This window comes from Mauremys reevesii, linkage group 2, assembly GCF_016161935.1.
Source record: "Mauremys reevesii isolate NIE-2019 linkage group 2, ASM1616193v1, whole genome shotgun sequence".
Lineage (NCBI taxonomy): Eukaryota > Metazoa > Chordata > Testudines > Geoemydidae > Mauremys > Mauremys reevesii.
In genome coordinates, this window is record NC_052624.1 from 71,300,561 (window position 1) to 71,316,935 (window position 16,375).

Genomic DNA, 16,375 nt, shown 5'->3' on the forward strand with positions numbered 1-16,375 from the left:
GGGTTGATACATAAACATTAAGGAATAAGATACTATGCATGATGTTTTATTTCAGAATGGCTTGGTAACAGTAATGCAGATGAGTGCATTAATCTCATTAACTATTTAGAAATGAAAGATCATGTACAATAACTTATTATTTATTGCTCTTCTAACATGTCTCTTCCATAGGATTTGTCATTAAAATTAAAATATAGACATTTAACAGCTAGTTTAAAAGAGTCTATGACTTTACTGTTAGGTTCTAGTACATTTTTCACTGAAGATTCCAACAAACCTATTGCCATTCTACTATCTTATTGTGATTGGTTAGTAGAATATTTAGATTGTAATGGAGCCAAGGATCATTTAAAAGACATCACAAAGGTAGGGTTCAGAAACAGTAAATTGAGGGACACTGGTAACCCCATCAATCACTGAAATCTAAAAAAGGTAGTAGGCACAAATCATCCCTGGTGGACAGTAGCACCATTGAAACCAATATGCGACAGTTGCCTATGTCATGTCTTGGGTATAAATAAAGTAGTAGGATTGCAATTTTATTTCTTCAGTAAATAAATGTATTCTAGGCCTTGTGGAGGGATCATGCTTTTCACAGCAGTGAAATCAGAGTTGGGTATCTAAGCATTTTGATAGCTAACCATGCCTGAACATGTCTTTTGTGTGTCATAGATTTTTATTACTAGTAAGACAAGTAACATTATTCATTGTTCCAGAATGGAATCTGTTACCAATTTGTTACCAACAAGGGTTTAGTAAGGTTTGAATTTATTCTATAATTAGAGAGACCTCAGGATAAGTCACCTTGACTGGATTTATTAAGATAATCAGTTAATTAGACAGCACATAACAGAAAAAGAGAGACATCACCATAGTCTGTGAGAATCCATTCCTGCAGCCTGTAGACAAGACAGTTAGCTGTCCACGTAGGAAGTTTTTGCCTTTTCATTGTTTATACTAATTAGGTCATTAACCTTTATTTGTGTATGATTAAACAGTGCAAAGCATTATGCATGTTATAAATAGTATATTTCTCTTCTCTAGCTATCCCATTGACTCCTCTTGTTATGGGCTATAAAACCTTTTTTGTTGTTTGTTCATGATGAAAATATCCAGTATGTATTTTTATATGTTCCTTCTCAGCCTTGTTCTACATGGATATTTCTGAAACACATAAACCCGAAGTATAGCCAATAAGCCCATCTAAACTCTACAATTTTCTATTACTAAAAACTCCTAATTATAGCACTGTTTCTTGCCTTGCCATTGGATCTTGACCTCTATCCTGACAAGGTGTGGTTACATCTATTAACAGGGAAAGATACATGGTGATACATTTACTTTGACTCTGCCAAATTCAGCCATATTTCAGTGAGCTAGATTGAAGGCAATGGATATATCATACAGTATATTATATAGTAGTGTTCAGGTACTGAGATAGTAGTTGAACCGCTTGTTGGTCCAGACTCTATGTGGGGCATCTTAAAGGAACGGAGATGGTCACAATCTTCTCTGGTATTGTAGCGGGTATGGGTGGTTCAGGAGTTGGAAGAACCCTTTCCATTAAGATGACTGATCTGTAAACTGTCTAGGTGTCATGGATTGGTCAACCGTCTGCTATAATCCTGGCTAAGGTTACATTATACCAGTCTATATCTATAATGGTAATAGCTAAAACAAGGATTCTAACAATATATACAAAAAAAGTTTAACACTTCTCCCCCTTGGGTGGACAAAGGAAAATAATATTCAAAATAAAATAGAATTTTGTCAAGTTTGTATAACCACTTTGAGGATAATAAATGTTTGATACTTGCTTATTCCAATGAGATAAAGGTAAAACAGCTTTTGCAATTTTTTAAAATGAGCTTTAACATCTTACAACGTAAGTTACTAAACATTATGCATTGTTGTTTTTTAATCATTCTGGCTACAACATAATTATAGCTTTATTTGAATGTAGCTATATTTTATTATAGCTTATTAACATTGCTTTATATTAGGCCTGTCAAGTGATTAAATAAATTAATCGTGATTAATCGCATGATTAATCGTTCTGTTAAGCAACAATAGAATACCATATTAAATATTTTGCATGTTTCTTACTTTTTCAAATATATTAATTTCAATTACAACACAGAATATAAGGTGTACAGTGCTCACTTTATATTTATTTTTTATATTTGCACTGTAAAAAACAAAAAAAATGTATTTTTCAATTCACCTCATACAAGTACTGTAGTACAATCTCTTTATCAGTTGAACTTACAAATATAGAATTATGTACAAAAAAAACTGCATTCAAAAATAAGACAATATAAAACTTTAGAGCTTACAAGTCCACTCAGTCCTACTTCTTGATCAGCCAGTCACTCAGATAAACAAAGTTGGTTACAATTTGCAGGAGATAATGCTGCCTGCTTCTTGTTTACAGTGTCACCTGAAAGCGGAAACAGGCATTCACATAGCACTGTTGTAGCCAGTGTTGCAAGATATTTATGTGCCAGATGTCCTAAAGATTCATATGTCCCTTCATGCTTCAACTACCATTCCAGAGGACTTGCCTCCATGTTGATGACAGGTTCTGCTTAATAACGATTCAAAGCAGTGCGGACTGATGCATGTTAATTTTCATCATCTGAGTCAGGTGTCACCAGCAGAAAGTTGATTTTCTTTTTTGGTGGTTCGAGTCCTGTAGTTTCCGCATCAGAATGTTGCTCTTTGAAGACTTCTGAAAGCATGCTCCATACCTCGTCCCTCTCAGATTTAGGAAGGCACTTCAGATTCTTAAATCTTGGGTCGAGTACTATAGCTATCTTTTAGAAATCTCACATTGGTACCTTCTTTGCATTTTGTCAAACCTGCAGTGAAAGTGTTCTTAAAACAAACGTGTGTTGGGTCATCATCCGAGACTGCTGTAACATGAAATATATGGCAGAATGCGGGTAAAACACAGAGCAGGAGACATACAATTGTCCCCCAAGGAGTTCAGTCACAAATTTAATTAACACATTATTTGCTTAACAAGCATCGTCAGCATGGAACCATGTCCTCTGGAATGGTGGCCGAAGCATGAAGGGGCATACAAATGTTTAGCATATCTGGCATGTAAATACCTAGCAATGCCTGCTACAAAAGTGCCATGCAAACGCCTGTTCTCATTTTCAAGTGATGTAAATAAGGAATGGGCAGCAGTATCTCCTGTCAGTGTAAACAAACTTGTTTGTCTTAGCGATTGGCAGAATAAGAAGTAGGACTAAGTGGATTTGTAGACTCTCAAGTTTTACACTGTTTTGTTTTTAAGTGCAGTTATGTAACCAAAAAAAAAATCTGCATTTGTAAGTTACACTTTCATGATAAAGAGATTGCACTTCAGTACTTGTCTGAGGTGAATTGAAAAATACAATTTCTTTTGTTTATCATTTTTACAGTACATATATTTGTAATAAAAATAATAATCTAAAGTGAGCACTGTGCACGTTGTATTCTGTGTTGTAATTAGCAACAAAGAGTCCTGTGGCACTTTAAAGACTAACAGATGTATTGGAGCATAAGCTTTCGTGGGTGAATACCCACTTCTTGAAAATGTAGAAAAAGATCCAGAAATATTTAATACATTTCAATTGGTATTCTATTGTTATCAGTGCGATTAAAGCTGCGATTAATTTTTTTAATCATGATTAATTTTTTTGTGTTAAGCGTGTGAGTTAACTGCGATTAATTGACAGCTCTACTTAAAATACTAATATATGTAACAACGAGAAAAAACCCTCCATACTTATATATTAGTTCATGGCTAGTAGAAAGCGGATAAAAGTTTTAGTAGTTATGCCAGGATTAAAAGCAGTTAGCGTTTTTGTTGTTCTGCACCATAGTTTAAACAAGGTAAGAAAAGTTAAAGGTTCCTTTATCTTTGGAATTCCTGAAGAGTTAAAATCGTTAATTTTATTGAACTCATCCGATAGCAGTAATGACCAATGAGGCAGATGGGCATTGGAAACCTGTCCATCCTTTAACAGGGTGATACTTAGGAAAAAAACTATTTAAATTAATAACTGAGTTTTAGCTGGATTACACTTCAGTCCTGCTTGTTGGAGTAATCAAGTAGTTCTGTTGAAGCCAAAGGTGTTTTCTTTGAGTGAGTGTAGGAAGGCAAAAATTGTCAACATATTGGAGGGGAAAAAAGCAAATGTTTTTAAAAATAATAACGACACACACTTTATTCGTCCTTTAAGTGAGGAAGAAAGGAATGGAATTATAACAGTTTCTAGTGCTAGGGGTTTTCTTCACATCAGATAAAAATATCCACTCCTCTCCTATGTCTATTAAGAAATCAAGCCACCAACCTTCAGATAATAACCTACGTAACCCATAAGCAAGCAACAAAAAATTCTAGACGTATGCTTAAGACTTTCATTTACCTAAGGGCTTTACTTTTGCTCTTTCTCCTACTCCTTCCCCAGCCCATCCCCCGCAACCATCCTTTGCAGGTCAGAGAGGTTATGTGAGCAGGGTTTTGGATTACTCTGTGTTCATTTACTAATTCACTTTTGACATTTACATCAGATATAGCCTTGTTCAAACAGATGTTGAACTCTGTAGAAGCACTGATGTACCCAAAGAGGCACCTATTTCAAATGTATGGTTTAGCTGCTAAACAAAAAAGCCAGTTGACATTAGTTATTTGTGTTCGGCTTCTCTTCTTAGCATGACTTTCCCAAAGGTTCATGGGGAAGTCTGGCTCATAGACAAGCTATAGGCCTTATAAAAGTCTGGTTCATAGGTCAACAGATCACATACAAATAGTTTAGATTTCCATGGTTTTTACCGATTTAGTACCTGATTTTGCAGTTCTTGCTCAGGCAGAACTCCCATTCAGTTTAAAAGGTGTTTTACCTAAATAAGAAATTAATTGGATCCTTATGACATACAAATGATATTACGTACTTTTTTAAAATTGATCTTTATTATTTATTTATATTTCAGTAGTGCCTAGATGCACCAACCAGTATCAGGCCGCATTGTGCTAGGCACTGAATACAGAGTGTAAGAGACAGTTCATACTTTGACGATCTTACACTCTAAAGAGAGGACGGACGAAGAATGAGAGGAAGAGAAAGCAGTAGTGCCCCCATTTTACAGAGATTTATTGACTTGCCCAAAGCCACAGAGGGAATTGATCAGCTCCTGTGGGGATGTGGCCAAGCTGTTAACCTCTTGTGTGTCCTCAGAAGTCTGGACGTACCATTTTTACAAAGGGGAAAAACTCCAATCAGTATTGGATGATGCTGTATTCAACTGTTGGAGGAACAGGGTCATGCCATGAAGCAGGTTAGTTTTTAAAATATCTGAAGTATTCCTGGGCCTTTATATACCTCTGTTTTTAGAACTACTCTTGTATTCCAATTGGCTTTGAAAATCAGTTCAAATTTAATTACAACACATGCACAGATTCAGTAGCAGGGAAAAATATGTAGTTTATACTCTCTTGAATTTCATACTGTAGTTTCTAGTGGAAACTGAAGGTGCTCAGCACTGTTCAGGATGTGGATCCCAATTCCTGTCCTTTTTGCGTGAAATAATTTATCTTCTGTATATTTTTTTTTAAAGTTGTTCACTGAGATGAGTGCCAAGAGAGATCTGGGGGGATCTGACAACCACCTGTCGTTTTTTCTCTCTGTTCAGTGAAGTTTTTACCAGCTGTAGATTTGCTGCTACGCCAGCTCCACACCAAAAAGTTGGCATTTTAACCCTTGAATACTAAATTCTGTTCTGAGTATCTGTGCAAGCCTGTGTTTGATGTTAGTATTGTGAGTGTTGTCTTCCAATCAGTCACACACTGCAAAGGTTACCAGTATATCACCAGTCAAGGTGATAGAATTTGGGGGGCTGGGGAGGGGGAAAACTTGGCCAAGATAAAATGATACCACGGGTAGCATGTAGTATTGTATGGTATTTATGTTTCATCAGTGAAACTCTTTACCATTTAGATTCATTTATTAATCAGCTGGCATGGATACTGGAAAAAGGAAAGCAGCTGACAACCTCCCCATTACCTGAAACTGAATATTTCACCTTTCCAGCACACTCTAACTCCAATGTCCACTGGCACAGAAGGTGACAATTCCTGTGTTACTCTGACATTTGGGTTTTTTGAAGTGTTATTGTAGCTGTGTCAGTCCCAGGATATTAGACAGATAGGATATTGGGCATGAGGTAATATCTTTCATTGGAACAACTTCTATTAGCGAGAGAGAGACAAGCTTTCGAGCTTACAGAGCTCTTCTTCAGGTCCTGTCTCTCTCACCAACAGAAGTTGGTCCAATCAAAGATATTACCTCAGCCACCTTATCTGGGTTTTATGTATAGCAATAGAGGGCCTGATCCAAAGCCCGCTGAGGTCAATGGAAATCTTTCCATCAACTTCATTGAGCATTGGATCAGGCCAATATAGTGGTATCAGCTTTGCTATTAAGACTGGGTATATCCTAATTTTTCTCTTTTTCTTTCCATGCGGGTTTATTTGCATTGACATCTGAGCTTGCCCTCTGTCCAAAGGAGAGTCCAGACACAACTCTTAGCTGTTTCTTTGGCCGTGTGTACACTACAGATGTTTTCTGGTATAGTTATGTTGATCAGGAATGGGAAGCGGTGATATCCCTAACTGACATAGCTGTGTCAGCAGAAGTCCTTATTATAGATCAGGGGTCGGCAACCTTTCAGAAGTGGTGTGCCGAGTCTTCATTTATTCACTCTGATTTAAGGTTTTGTGTGCCAGCAATACATTTTAACGTTTTTAGAAGGTCTCGCTCTATAAGGCTATATTATAATAACTAAACTATTGTTGTATGTAAAGTAAATAAGGTTTTTAAAATGTTTAAGAAGCTTCATTTAAAATTAAATTAAAATGCATAGCCCCCCGGACCGCTGGCCAGGACTCGCGCAGCGTGAGTGCCACTGAAAATCAGCTTGTGTGCCGCCTTCAGCACACGTGCCATAGGTTGCCTACCACTGTTATAGATGCAGTGACACTGTCAAGTCTGCTTGTGATGGTGCAGTTGTTTTTATTCAGGGTGTCTGTGTTGAATATGATAAGCTGGCTGAAGCGCAGCATTTCAATCTGAGACCTCCCTCTAATATTCACAATAACTGCCCCCTCTTGACTTCAGTTAGGCAGCTGCTGTTAGGGATTTACTTTCTCTGAAAGGTGAGTAAACAAACAACACTATCCAAGAATGGACACTGATACCATTCAGGTAAAAAAAGGAGACAGGTAAAGCTCTGTGAAAATCCATAACGTTCGTCAATCTGATGAACAAGAATCCAGATGTGTCTTCTGAATCCGGGTCTCCTGTGCATGTCAGTGCTCATTTCCGTTCTGATCAGTAACATGCTGAATACATTTGAATCTGTAGTGTTTCATGTTTTTGCTGCCAGCTTGCCATTTGTTGACACAGCATTGGATCAGATTTGCTAATACACTCCCTAAGTCTGCAGGTCCTAAAAATAAACATTTTACACAGGTGAAAGCTTTGGCTGGGATTGTTGTTTGGCCTGACTTGCCAAATTCTTGGATCCTTTCTGAGAAATGTAAATCAAATCAGAAGTATTTGGCAAAGTGGGTCAGCACCTGATTCAAATTCAGAAGCCTGAGTAGCTATGTTGGGTATTTTGGCATGGCATTGCATTGCCTCTCTTAACTTGATGTGCCACATTGTTTGTCATATCCCTAGGAAGTACTGTACTGTCTAGGCTTCTTCTAAGAAATTCTTGCAGTAATTACATCATGTCATTCTCAATCATTGATTGGTAATCATTCTTCTTAGGCATTTATACCACACTCATCACCATGGTATTTGAGTTGCCTGGCTGACACTGTGGTATTAACATCAGAAGAATTGTCTTACGCAGCTGGCATCTCCGGGGATTGGAGAATCCACTAAGTTAGAAATGAAAAAGATCTGTCAGATCATCTAATCTATCTCCCTGCCAATACAGGATAGCCCCTTACAATGTAATGTTTCAGTATAGATGACACCACTCATAACATTACCGGTTCCCACAAAAGTAGCATGCTCACTTATCAATGTCCTTAGTGATTTAATTGCCAAATTCTTAGTCTCTGTCTACACTGAAAAGTTAAGTCAACATAGTTACACCAGTAAAAAAACCCAAAGCCCCATCCAATATTGCTATGTCAACCTAACTCCCAGTGTAGAAGCAGCGAAGTTGATCTCAGCTTCTATAACTCAGGGAGATAGTATTCCAACACTGATGGAAAACCTCTTTTGTCAGTGTAGGTTGATCTACACAATGAGGTTATGCTGGCATAGCTACAGTGATAAAGCTATGCCTGTATAGTCTCTGTAGCATAAACCTACCCTTGGACAGAGAAGCCAGACAAGGTCTGAAAGCTGAGGATCAAAATAAACAGAAAGTGACAATGCAAACAACAGAAAAATACGCAGATAAAGGGGGACGGTGTTACCTGGCTGGGAGGAGATTGATGAGGCTTTAATACCAAGGAATAGAGAGTTTAAAAGGGAACATAACTTTTATTTTCTTATCCCTATTCCCAAACAAACAACTTCCCATCTGTAGGCATACTGGATTTTTGTATCCCCAGAGAGTTGGCGCAGTCCCGTGTTCTTTATAGTGTACTTTTCTATATTATTGAAAGCAGCAGAAGAGTTTTGCAGTTTCAGTAAAAAGCAGGAAGCAGAATTCTGCAGGTCAATATCCAAGATAAGCCTCTCACTTACAGTGACAGCATCTATTATAGATAAGAGGTGATTGAAAATGTTCATGAGATTTCTCTTATGTGCTCTAAAGTGAATGAGGGCATACAGAGACTTTGTTTCCTTCAGCATTGAGAATTCAACATATTCAATTACAATTTAAAAAAAATTCTCAAAGAAACCCTATTTTGTTTTTTCACTATAAAATGAAGTTAAGCTATTCACTCTAACAGGCTATCTGGAACAAACTGGATGTGGGCAGTAGGATCTAATTTGTCTGTATTTGTGAAATGGCATCTTCATTGTGAAATCTAATAGCTAGTTGAGTTGTAGGAAAATTGTATTTACCACTATAAATACTCATCACTATAATTTCTTAAATTATGGTTTTATTTGAAGAGCTTTCTCCCTTTACTACTGGACAACACATTGAATTTCATTGTTCAGTAATCCAGTCCAGCTGTGCCAGCTGTTAAATATTCAAGCATATACTCTGTGTTTTTCTTAACAATTCATTTGTATTTAGTTACCTTCCTCCATTACAGATTAGATACTGAATAACCAGGAGTTGGAATAAAATATGGTAATTTTAGATGCTTCTGTGTGTACTTGGCTGAACAAGTTTCTTCTTCCTCCGAGGTTGTTCTCTTAGGTATTTTGTCCATAATTATCCTATTACCGGCTAACTTCTAGAAACTAAATCAGATTCTTTTTAGACATAAATATTCATCAGAACCTTTGGCTACTAGCTTGTTACTTACAAGTTCCTTTTGCTATCCTGATTTGTTTTGTTTGTAATGGGGTTTTCAAAAATTGTCTTGCTTATTAAACTCAGATACTATTGAGGAGGGGATGGATTTAAATCTTGCATTGAAAATCAGCTATTGATTTTTAAAAGCCTGGATGCTGAGTTCATTTCTTTTCCCAGGCACATCACATCCTGTTCTAAGTTATTTTTTCCAGTGGTAGTACAACAGATTTATAGACTAGTTCTGTTGTTCCTTTCAGTTTCAAAGCAAGATCATTTTCTGTAATGTGAGCGGGGTCTGGTTTACTCTTATGGTCTATCCTCTTTTCAGTCCTGTTTTGGTGGCCCTGAGTGATAATGTCATTCTTTGCTTGCCGTTAAGAGAGCTCAGAAAAGGTCTCTTCATGTAAAACAAAACCGAATCAGCCTAGTCTAAAAACCTTTTGGGATTGTGTTGGGGTTTGAGTAGTATTGGTCAGAACCACTTTCTGTAACCTCTAATATAAGAATTCCAAAGAAGTTTCAACATCCCTGATGTGTTGGGTGGTATATATTTTCTAGCATACTAAATTGTATAAGTAAAATTTCCTTTGTGGAGTCATAATGACTTTAGTCCTAATATTTGAGTGATTCAGCAAAAGGATATTTCTGGCTTTAAGTTGTTTAACTATTTCCACAGCTTTTCTGTTGTTTTACACGTGGCTACTTAAATTAAGTGTTTCATAACTGCTTTCAATCTGTAAAAAGTCTTTTTTGTTTTTAAAAAGTGAACTGTACTCTTTTATTCCTACCTAAAATAATAAGATTTCCTTTCAGGGGGACAGCAAGTTCACCCAAAAGAGGCTAAGTAGGTGAATTTTACAGACTAGCTGCTGGTTTTGACCCTGGTGTTTTGCAATCAAAGTGCTCTGTAGTGACTCTAGATGGTGAAGAAAGGGAGGCAGGACTCCATTCCCCAGAGGCATCCATCTTGCGTGCACACAGGGAGGCAGAATTCCAATGCACCTCACCCCTGGGCTGGTTCATTGTCATCGCAGCCCTTGAAGAGTGTCTAGTGCCACTATCACGCTTCTTTGCCCTTGTGTTCCAAGCATGCAAGGACCAGAATCATGGCTACCTCCCTGTTCAGGTGTGTAAGCAGAGACGCTTCTTTGTGTTATCTTTCCCCTGTGTGTGCCTTTCATCTCTCCCCCGCTCTCCCCCCCGCACTTTCTTACCTGCACAGGCCCACCATAATCAAGGTCAACATTTGCTCTGATCTGACATGTACATTATTATGTTAAGTCTTAAAGCAAAATCCTGCCTCTTATCCCCTCAGGCACACAGGTGAGGAGGGCCTTAAAAGCAGTGAAATCATCATAATGCACAGGGGAACTCTGCATCCCTGTGGTGCATGGAATAGAGCTTCACGGCAGTGTGAATGGGAGAAGTGGGCACAAGAAGACACGCTGAGGAGTCCACAGCTATGTTTTCACTGGCCAAATTCCCATGAATAGTGCAGCAGCAGCAGCCACTAAAGCTCCGGGAAGCAATTATACCAGTGCTTTTTGGTCCTGAAGTTGGGTACAGCCTCTCTTGCTCAGGTCTGTGCCTAGCATTATCTAATCCTTAATTACATCATCAAAAGATAAAAGCTTCTAGCAAAAATTTGAGGGTTTTTTGAAGCCAAAGAAAAATAATCCAGAATGTCAAGCGATTTATATCACTTTTAAATCAGGACTTTAGAATTCTCACCAAATTAGCAGTCTCAAGGCTGCTTCTCTCACGTCAGAGGGTTCGTAAGAAGAAATTTACTAGGTACCATTCATAGAATAATTACGTTAATAGAGGATTTCATGCAGTGAGAATGAAGAAATAGTGACCAATTAAGGCGTAGTGCTTAATAGGGTAGAGTAGGAATTTCATATTGCAATTTCCAAGGAAAAACTGGATTCAGGTCACATGTCAATATGTGGAGAAATCCCATTTACAATATGCATATAGATATTGTGAGAATTCACACAATCAAATGCTTCTCTCTTGTCAGCTGAAAAGGAGAACTGGAAAAGAATGTTCCCTGCCCTCACTCTTCTTTAGAATCTTTCTTGAACCATTTGCTCAAATAATCAAACCTTGTTAGCCCCAAGAATTCCCATTGCTATTTAACGGTGCTTCAGTCTGCACTTGTGACACTGGAAACCCTAATGTAGACAGCTCCCTGCCTTCAGAAGCCATTTGAAATACCATGTTGATTAGTTAATTTATGTGGTATTGAAAACAGTTGCTTCCCCATTTCATTAACACCAGTGCAGCTGAATTAAATAGGAATCTTTTCTTTTTAGGACTTGATTGATTCTTCTCTTGGTTGCATTTTTTAGCCACATTTATTATTTAATTCATTTTTATGGAGTCACAAACAAGGCTCTCCAGAAATACAGTATCAGCATCATATACTAAGACAGGGTTATTCGTGCTATATTTACAGCATTACCACTGGGCCACCATATTTCAGAGTACTATTGATTAATTAATGAAAAACAGAACTAACCCAAATAGATACAGGTAAAGGGAAGGGGAAGGACAAATGGATATATAGATTGAACAAAAAGGTGGAAAAATAGGTAACACCCTCGGTGCCCCCCACCCCCATGGTAGAATGGCTTCCAGTATAGATGGCCCCAAAATTCTGGATCTGAATACCTCTTAATTCTAGTGAAGTGAAACTGTGCAGCTGGCCACTAACTCAATAATGAGCCTAATCAGAACTTCAGATCCCAGCACCTCTGAACTTATAGAATTTCAGATCCAATCCCTAGTGATGCCCATCAGGTAAGCCCCAAATTCCTGTTATTGTCTTTTAAAGTCTACAAAGTAAATGGAAAGTAGAATGATTTTAAAAACTAGAAGATTCCTTTACAGAGAAGATGTTTGACATGTAAAACCCAATAAATCTTATTTATCCCTTGTGTTAACTCCATTGAGCTTGTTGAAGTTACATCAAAGGTGTATTTAGTCCTTTGTGCACTCCCAAATACAACCTTCTATCAATATTTGGAAATTAGACATTAGATTTGCTCCACATATGCTGGTATAAATAAATCACCTATAGCCACATCTATATATGGAAGAAATGAGCAGAAAATTTACCTCCCAAGAAGGTATGGTGGAAGCAAAATTAGGAGTAATGCTTATTGAAGAGGAGGAGTTGGAGGGTAGTTGTGCAATAGTACAACACTGAGGCCTGATTCTGACATCCTAACTTACGTTTAGTTGCACCTTTCTTACACAAGTCATCTCATGGGAATAATTACATACCCTCCAACATGACTGTAGGTGGCAGAATTAGGTCCTCCTGTGATTTTTATAATACTACTGTAAAGCCAAAGTAAGACTAAGCTAACAATACAAGCAATTTTTAGGAATGTTTTGCTGAGGACAATAATGTCATACATATAGATCCCACTTCAGCATCACTTAAGTATATGTTTTAGTGCATTGCTGAACTGGGGCCAAAAGAAGAACTATAGGAGAATGCCAGATTACTGGACATTTATTATGCAAACAGCAAACATTGTTAAACGGAAAGATGACATCCTATTAGATCAGAAATTTGCTCTATTAACAACATTACTGGAAATTTGGGTAATTACCTCACAAACTAGGAAACGTTTGAATGTATTCAATCCTGTGCCCAAACGTGCACTATGTGAATATGTATCTGGAACAATGAACATCATAAGAATCGCTATAAAAGAATGGCAAGCCTCCCAAGGCAAAAAGTCGGTGTGTGAACAAGCCAAATTCTATACCTTGCTTGGAGGTGGGAACTGTGGTTCTTGATCTTATACTGTAAAATGTTCCTGCATACATTAGGAGGAAGATATGGCCTTATAGTAAAATTGGACTGGAAATTAGGAGCCCTGTTTTCTAGCCCTAATTTTTGGTTTTTTGTTTGTTTTAAAGGGCCTTTTTTAGGATCTTGACCAAAACATTTAGGGCTAGTCTTTCAGTGGAGTTATGCTGATTTATACCAGTTGAGAATCTAGCCCCCTCTTTCCATTTGCCTCATCTGCAAAATGGGAATAATACTTAGTAGCTCACAGGGGGTTTTCAAGTAAATTAATGTGAGTAAGGAGAAATCTTCCTGTGGAGGACACAACAAAAGTGTGAAGTGAAATCACTCTCTGTTACTGTCCTGTAACATCTGGTGCGTGTTTAGTTCTTCCAGCTGCAGCAGAATTATACTTGATAACCTCCGTTTTACCATAATAAAGAAATTTTATTTTTAGAAGGCGAGGAGACCAAGTACTTATAAAAGGTTCAGTCTCCTGGATAAGACAAGTTTCACTTACTGTGAAATTTTATTGTCCCTCCTTTTTTTCTTTCCAGTACCCTTGATCTCCTTGTCATTATATGGAAATGACCCTCTGTGTTATGCAGCTCACATTGTTAAATTCACTGCCTGACTGATTAGCCAAGGACACAGTCAGCCAAAATACTGGTCATGTAGCACTTTTGCTTTCTCAAAAATGCTTTAGGAGAAGAAGGGGGTGGGGGAGCCCACTTACCAGTTTAAGCACAAAGCTTGTTTAGTATTAACATTTTTACACGGTCAGCAAAAGCAATAGTGACTATGAAACTGAATTTGCATTTAAAGTACAAATATGAAAAATGAACTCTACCATGAGCATGTCCTTATAGAGATTATAAATCCACTCACTTGACTTGAGTGCAGTGCTGTTTTCTGATTGTTATATCTAGATGTTTGTTGCACTTGAAAGTAAGGTATGTGGCATATTTGAGAATGAGCCAATGTAGTTTTTTTACAGTGGGAATAATTTTGTAATGGAGAGCTCTGTAGTGAGAACATCTCTACCAGTATCATAGTACCGTACAGTTTTATAATATAGCTCTAAAATTTGGCATGTGGTGGGTTAATAATTAGATACTCTTTGTGTATAGTTCAAGTGAAGGCCACCAGCTATGACTTCACTTTGGCTGGGGTTTCCCTGTAATCCATTTAGCAAATTAAAGAGATTACTTTGATTGGTGCCATTATCTCCTATTCTCTTGCGGTTGAACCACTTAACCTGTGCTTAATTGAAAGAGATAGAGAGGGTACAGTAACAAATACAATCAAATGAAAGGGGCAATAGGCTCTGTAGGCCAAACAAATGATCAGCACTAGGCTAACAATAGCAGATTAGAGGTGAGATCAATTAATTAGAAGCTATTGTAGGCGTTGGGTGGCTGCCAAGCTTTCTAATAGCCTAAGCCATCATGCTGCTCTGTTTAGAAGGATTTTAATGACTGGGAGTTGATGTGGTTATTTCAATAATTATGTATTTTAATAATTACTTCATTAGAATACAAGATGTATTATTCTCCAGGCTCTGTGAGGAGGGTATATTTACACACAATATACCTGGAGCAGGAAATCTTATGTGCTTTTTCAAGACATCAGTAACAGAATAGCATTCAATGCCACCTAGGCTAGAGCGTCCAATATAAAAGTCATCCTCCTCATTGAGGATCTATGAGACAGATCCAAATAGGCATTGGCCATATAGCTAAACATGTTTTTAAAAGTGCTGTTTGCTATTTGAGGTACTTATCATACTAGTCGAATGGAAACAGGTTGAACAGTATCAACGACTTAGATGTTGGCATAGAAAGTATTAAGTTTGCAGATGATATCAAACTGGGAGGGATTGCAACTGCTTTGGAGGATAGGGTCATAATTCAAAATGATCTGGAGAAATTGGAGAAATGGTCTGAGGTAAACTGGATTAAGTTTAATAAAGACAAATGCAAAGTGCTCCGCTTAGGAAGGAACAATCAGTTTCACACATACAGAATGGGAAGAGACTGTCTAGGAAGGAGTACGGCAGAAAGGGATCTAGGGGTTATAGTGGACCACAAGCTAAATATGAGTCAACAGTGTGACGCTGTTGCAAAAAAAGCAAACGTGATTCTGGGATGCATTAACAGGTGTGTTGTGAGCAAGACACGAGAAGTCATTCTTCCGCTTTACTCTGCGCTGGTTAGGCCTCAACTGAAGTATTGTGTCCAGTTCTGGGCACCGCATTTCAAGAAAGATGTGGAGAAATTGGAGAGGGTCCAGAGAAGAGCAACAGGAATGATTAAAGGTCTTGAGAACATGACCTATGAAGGAAGGCTGAAAGAATTGGGTTTGTTTAGTTTGGAAAAGAGAAGACTGAGAGGGGACATGATAGCAGTTTTCAGGTATCTAAAAGGGTGTCATCAGGAGGAGGCAGAAAACTTGTTCACCTTAGCCTCTAATGATAGAACAAGAAGCAATGGGCTTAAACTGCAGCAAGGGAGATTTAGGTTGGACATTAGGAAAAAGTTCCTAACTGTCAGAGTAGTTAAACACTGGAATAAATTGCCTAGGGAGGTTGTGGAATCTCCATCTCTGGAGATATTTAAGAGTAGGTTAGATAAATGTCTATCAGGGATGGTCTAGACAGTATTTGGTCCTGCCATGAGGTCCTCTCGAGATCCCTTCCAGTCCTAGAGTCTATGAATCTATGAATCTATCTATAGGTGATGTTTCCTCAGAGTATCATGGTAAGTTTCCATCTGAGTTTAGACCTCCTTTTCCCACCTTTTAACCAATTTAGTTGTAATGCAGAGAAATGAAAGCTTTCAATGACAAGCTTCTAATGACTTGACATGTCTTCTTTGTGACAACACGCCTAAGCGTCTGCAGGTTGTGATGCCATCTGCTGCCAAGTTCCCACTTCGTTCCGAGTTGGCCCTTCATAGTCAGCCTTGGTTCAGCGCAGCATGGGGAGATGGCAGAGTACCTGCAGTATCAACTGAGTTTGCTGTCACTTTGGCAGGAGTAGAAATAATAGCTGGTAAGAGCCAGCATTTTAACATGCAG

General features: G+C 37.9%; 1 protein-coding gene across 12 annotated transcripts in view; it reads left to right on the forward strand.

The window, feature by feature from the left end:
* RARB (retinoic acid receptor beta) overlaps positions 1 to 16,375 on the forward strand; it is a 513,024-nt gene that overhangs the window by 277,823 nt on the left and 218,826 nt on the right. Inside the window, exon 1 of one of the 12 annotated variants that reach the window (XM_039523149.1) lies at positions 5,261 to 5,331. The exons of the other annotated variants lie outside the window; for them this stretch is intronic. Coding sequence (XP_039379083.1) covers positions 5,283 to 5,331 — 49 coding nt within the window. The 5' untranslated portion in view covers positions 5,261 to 5,282. Of the gene's footprint in view, positions 1 to 5,260; positions 5,332 to 16,375 lie in introns of those variants that run through there. 12 annotated transcript variants of the gene reach the window in all.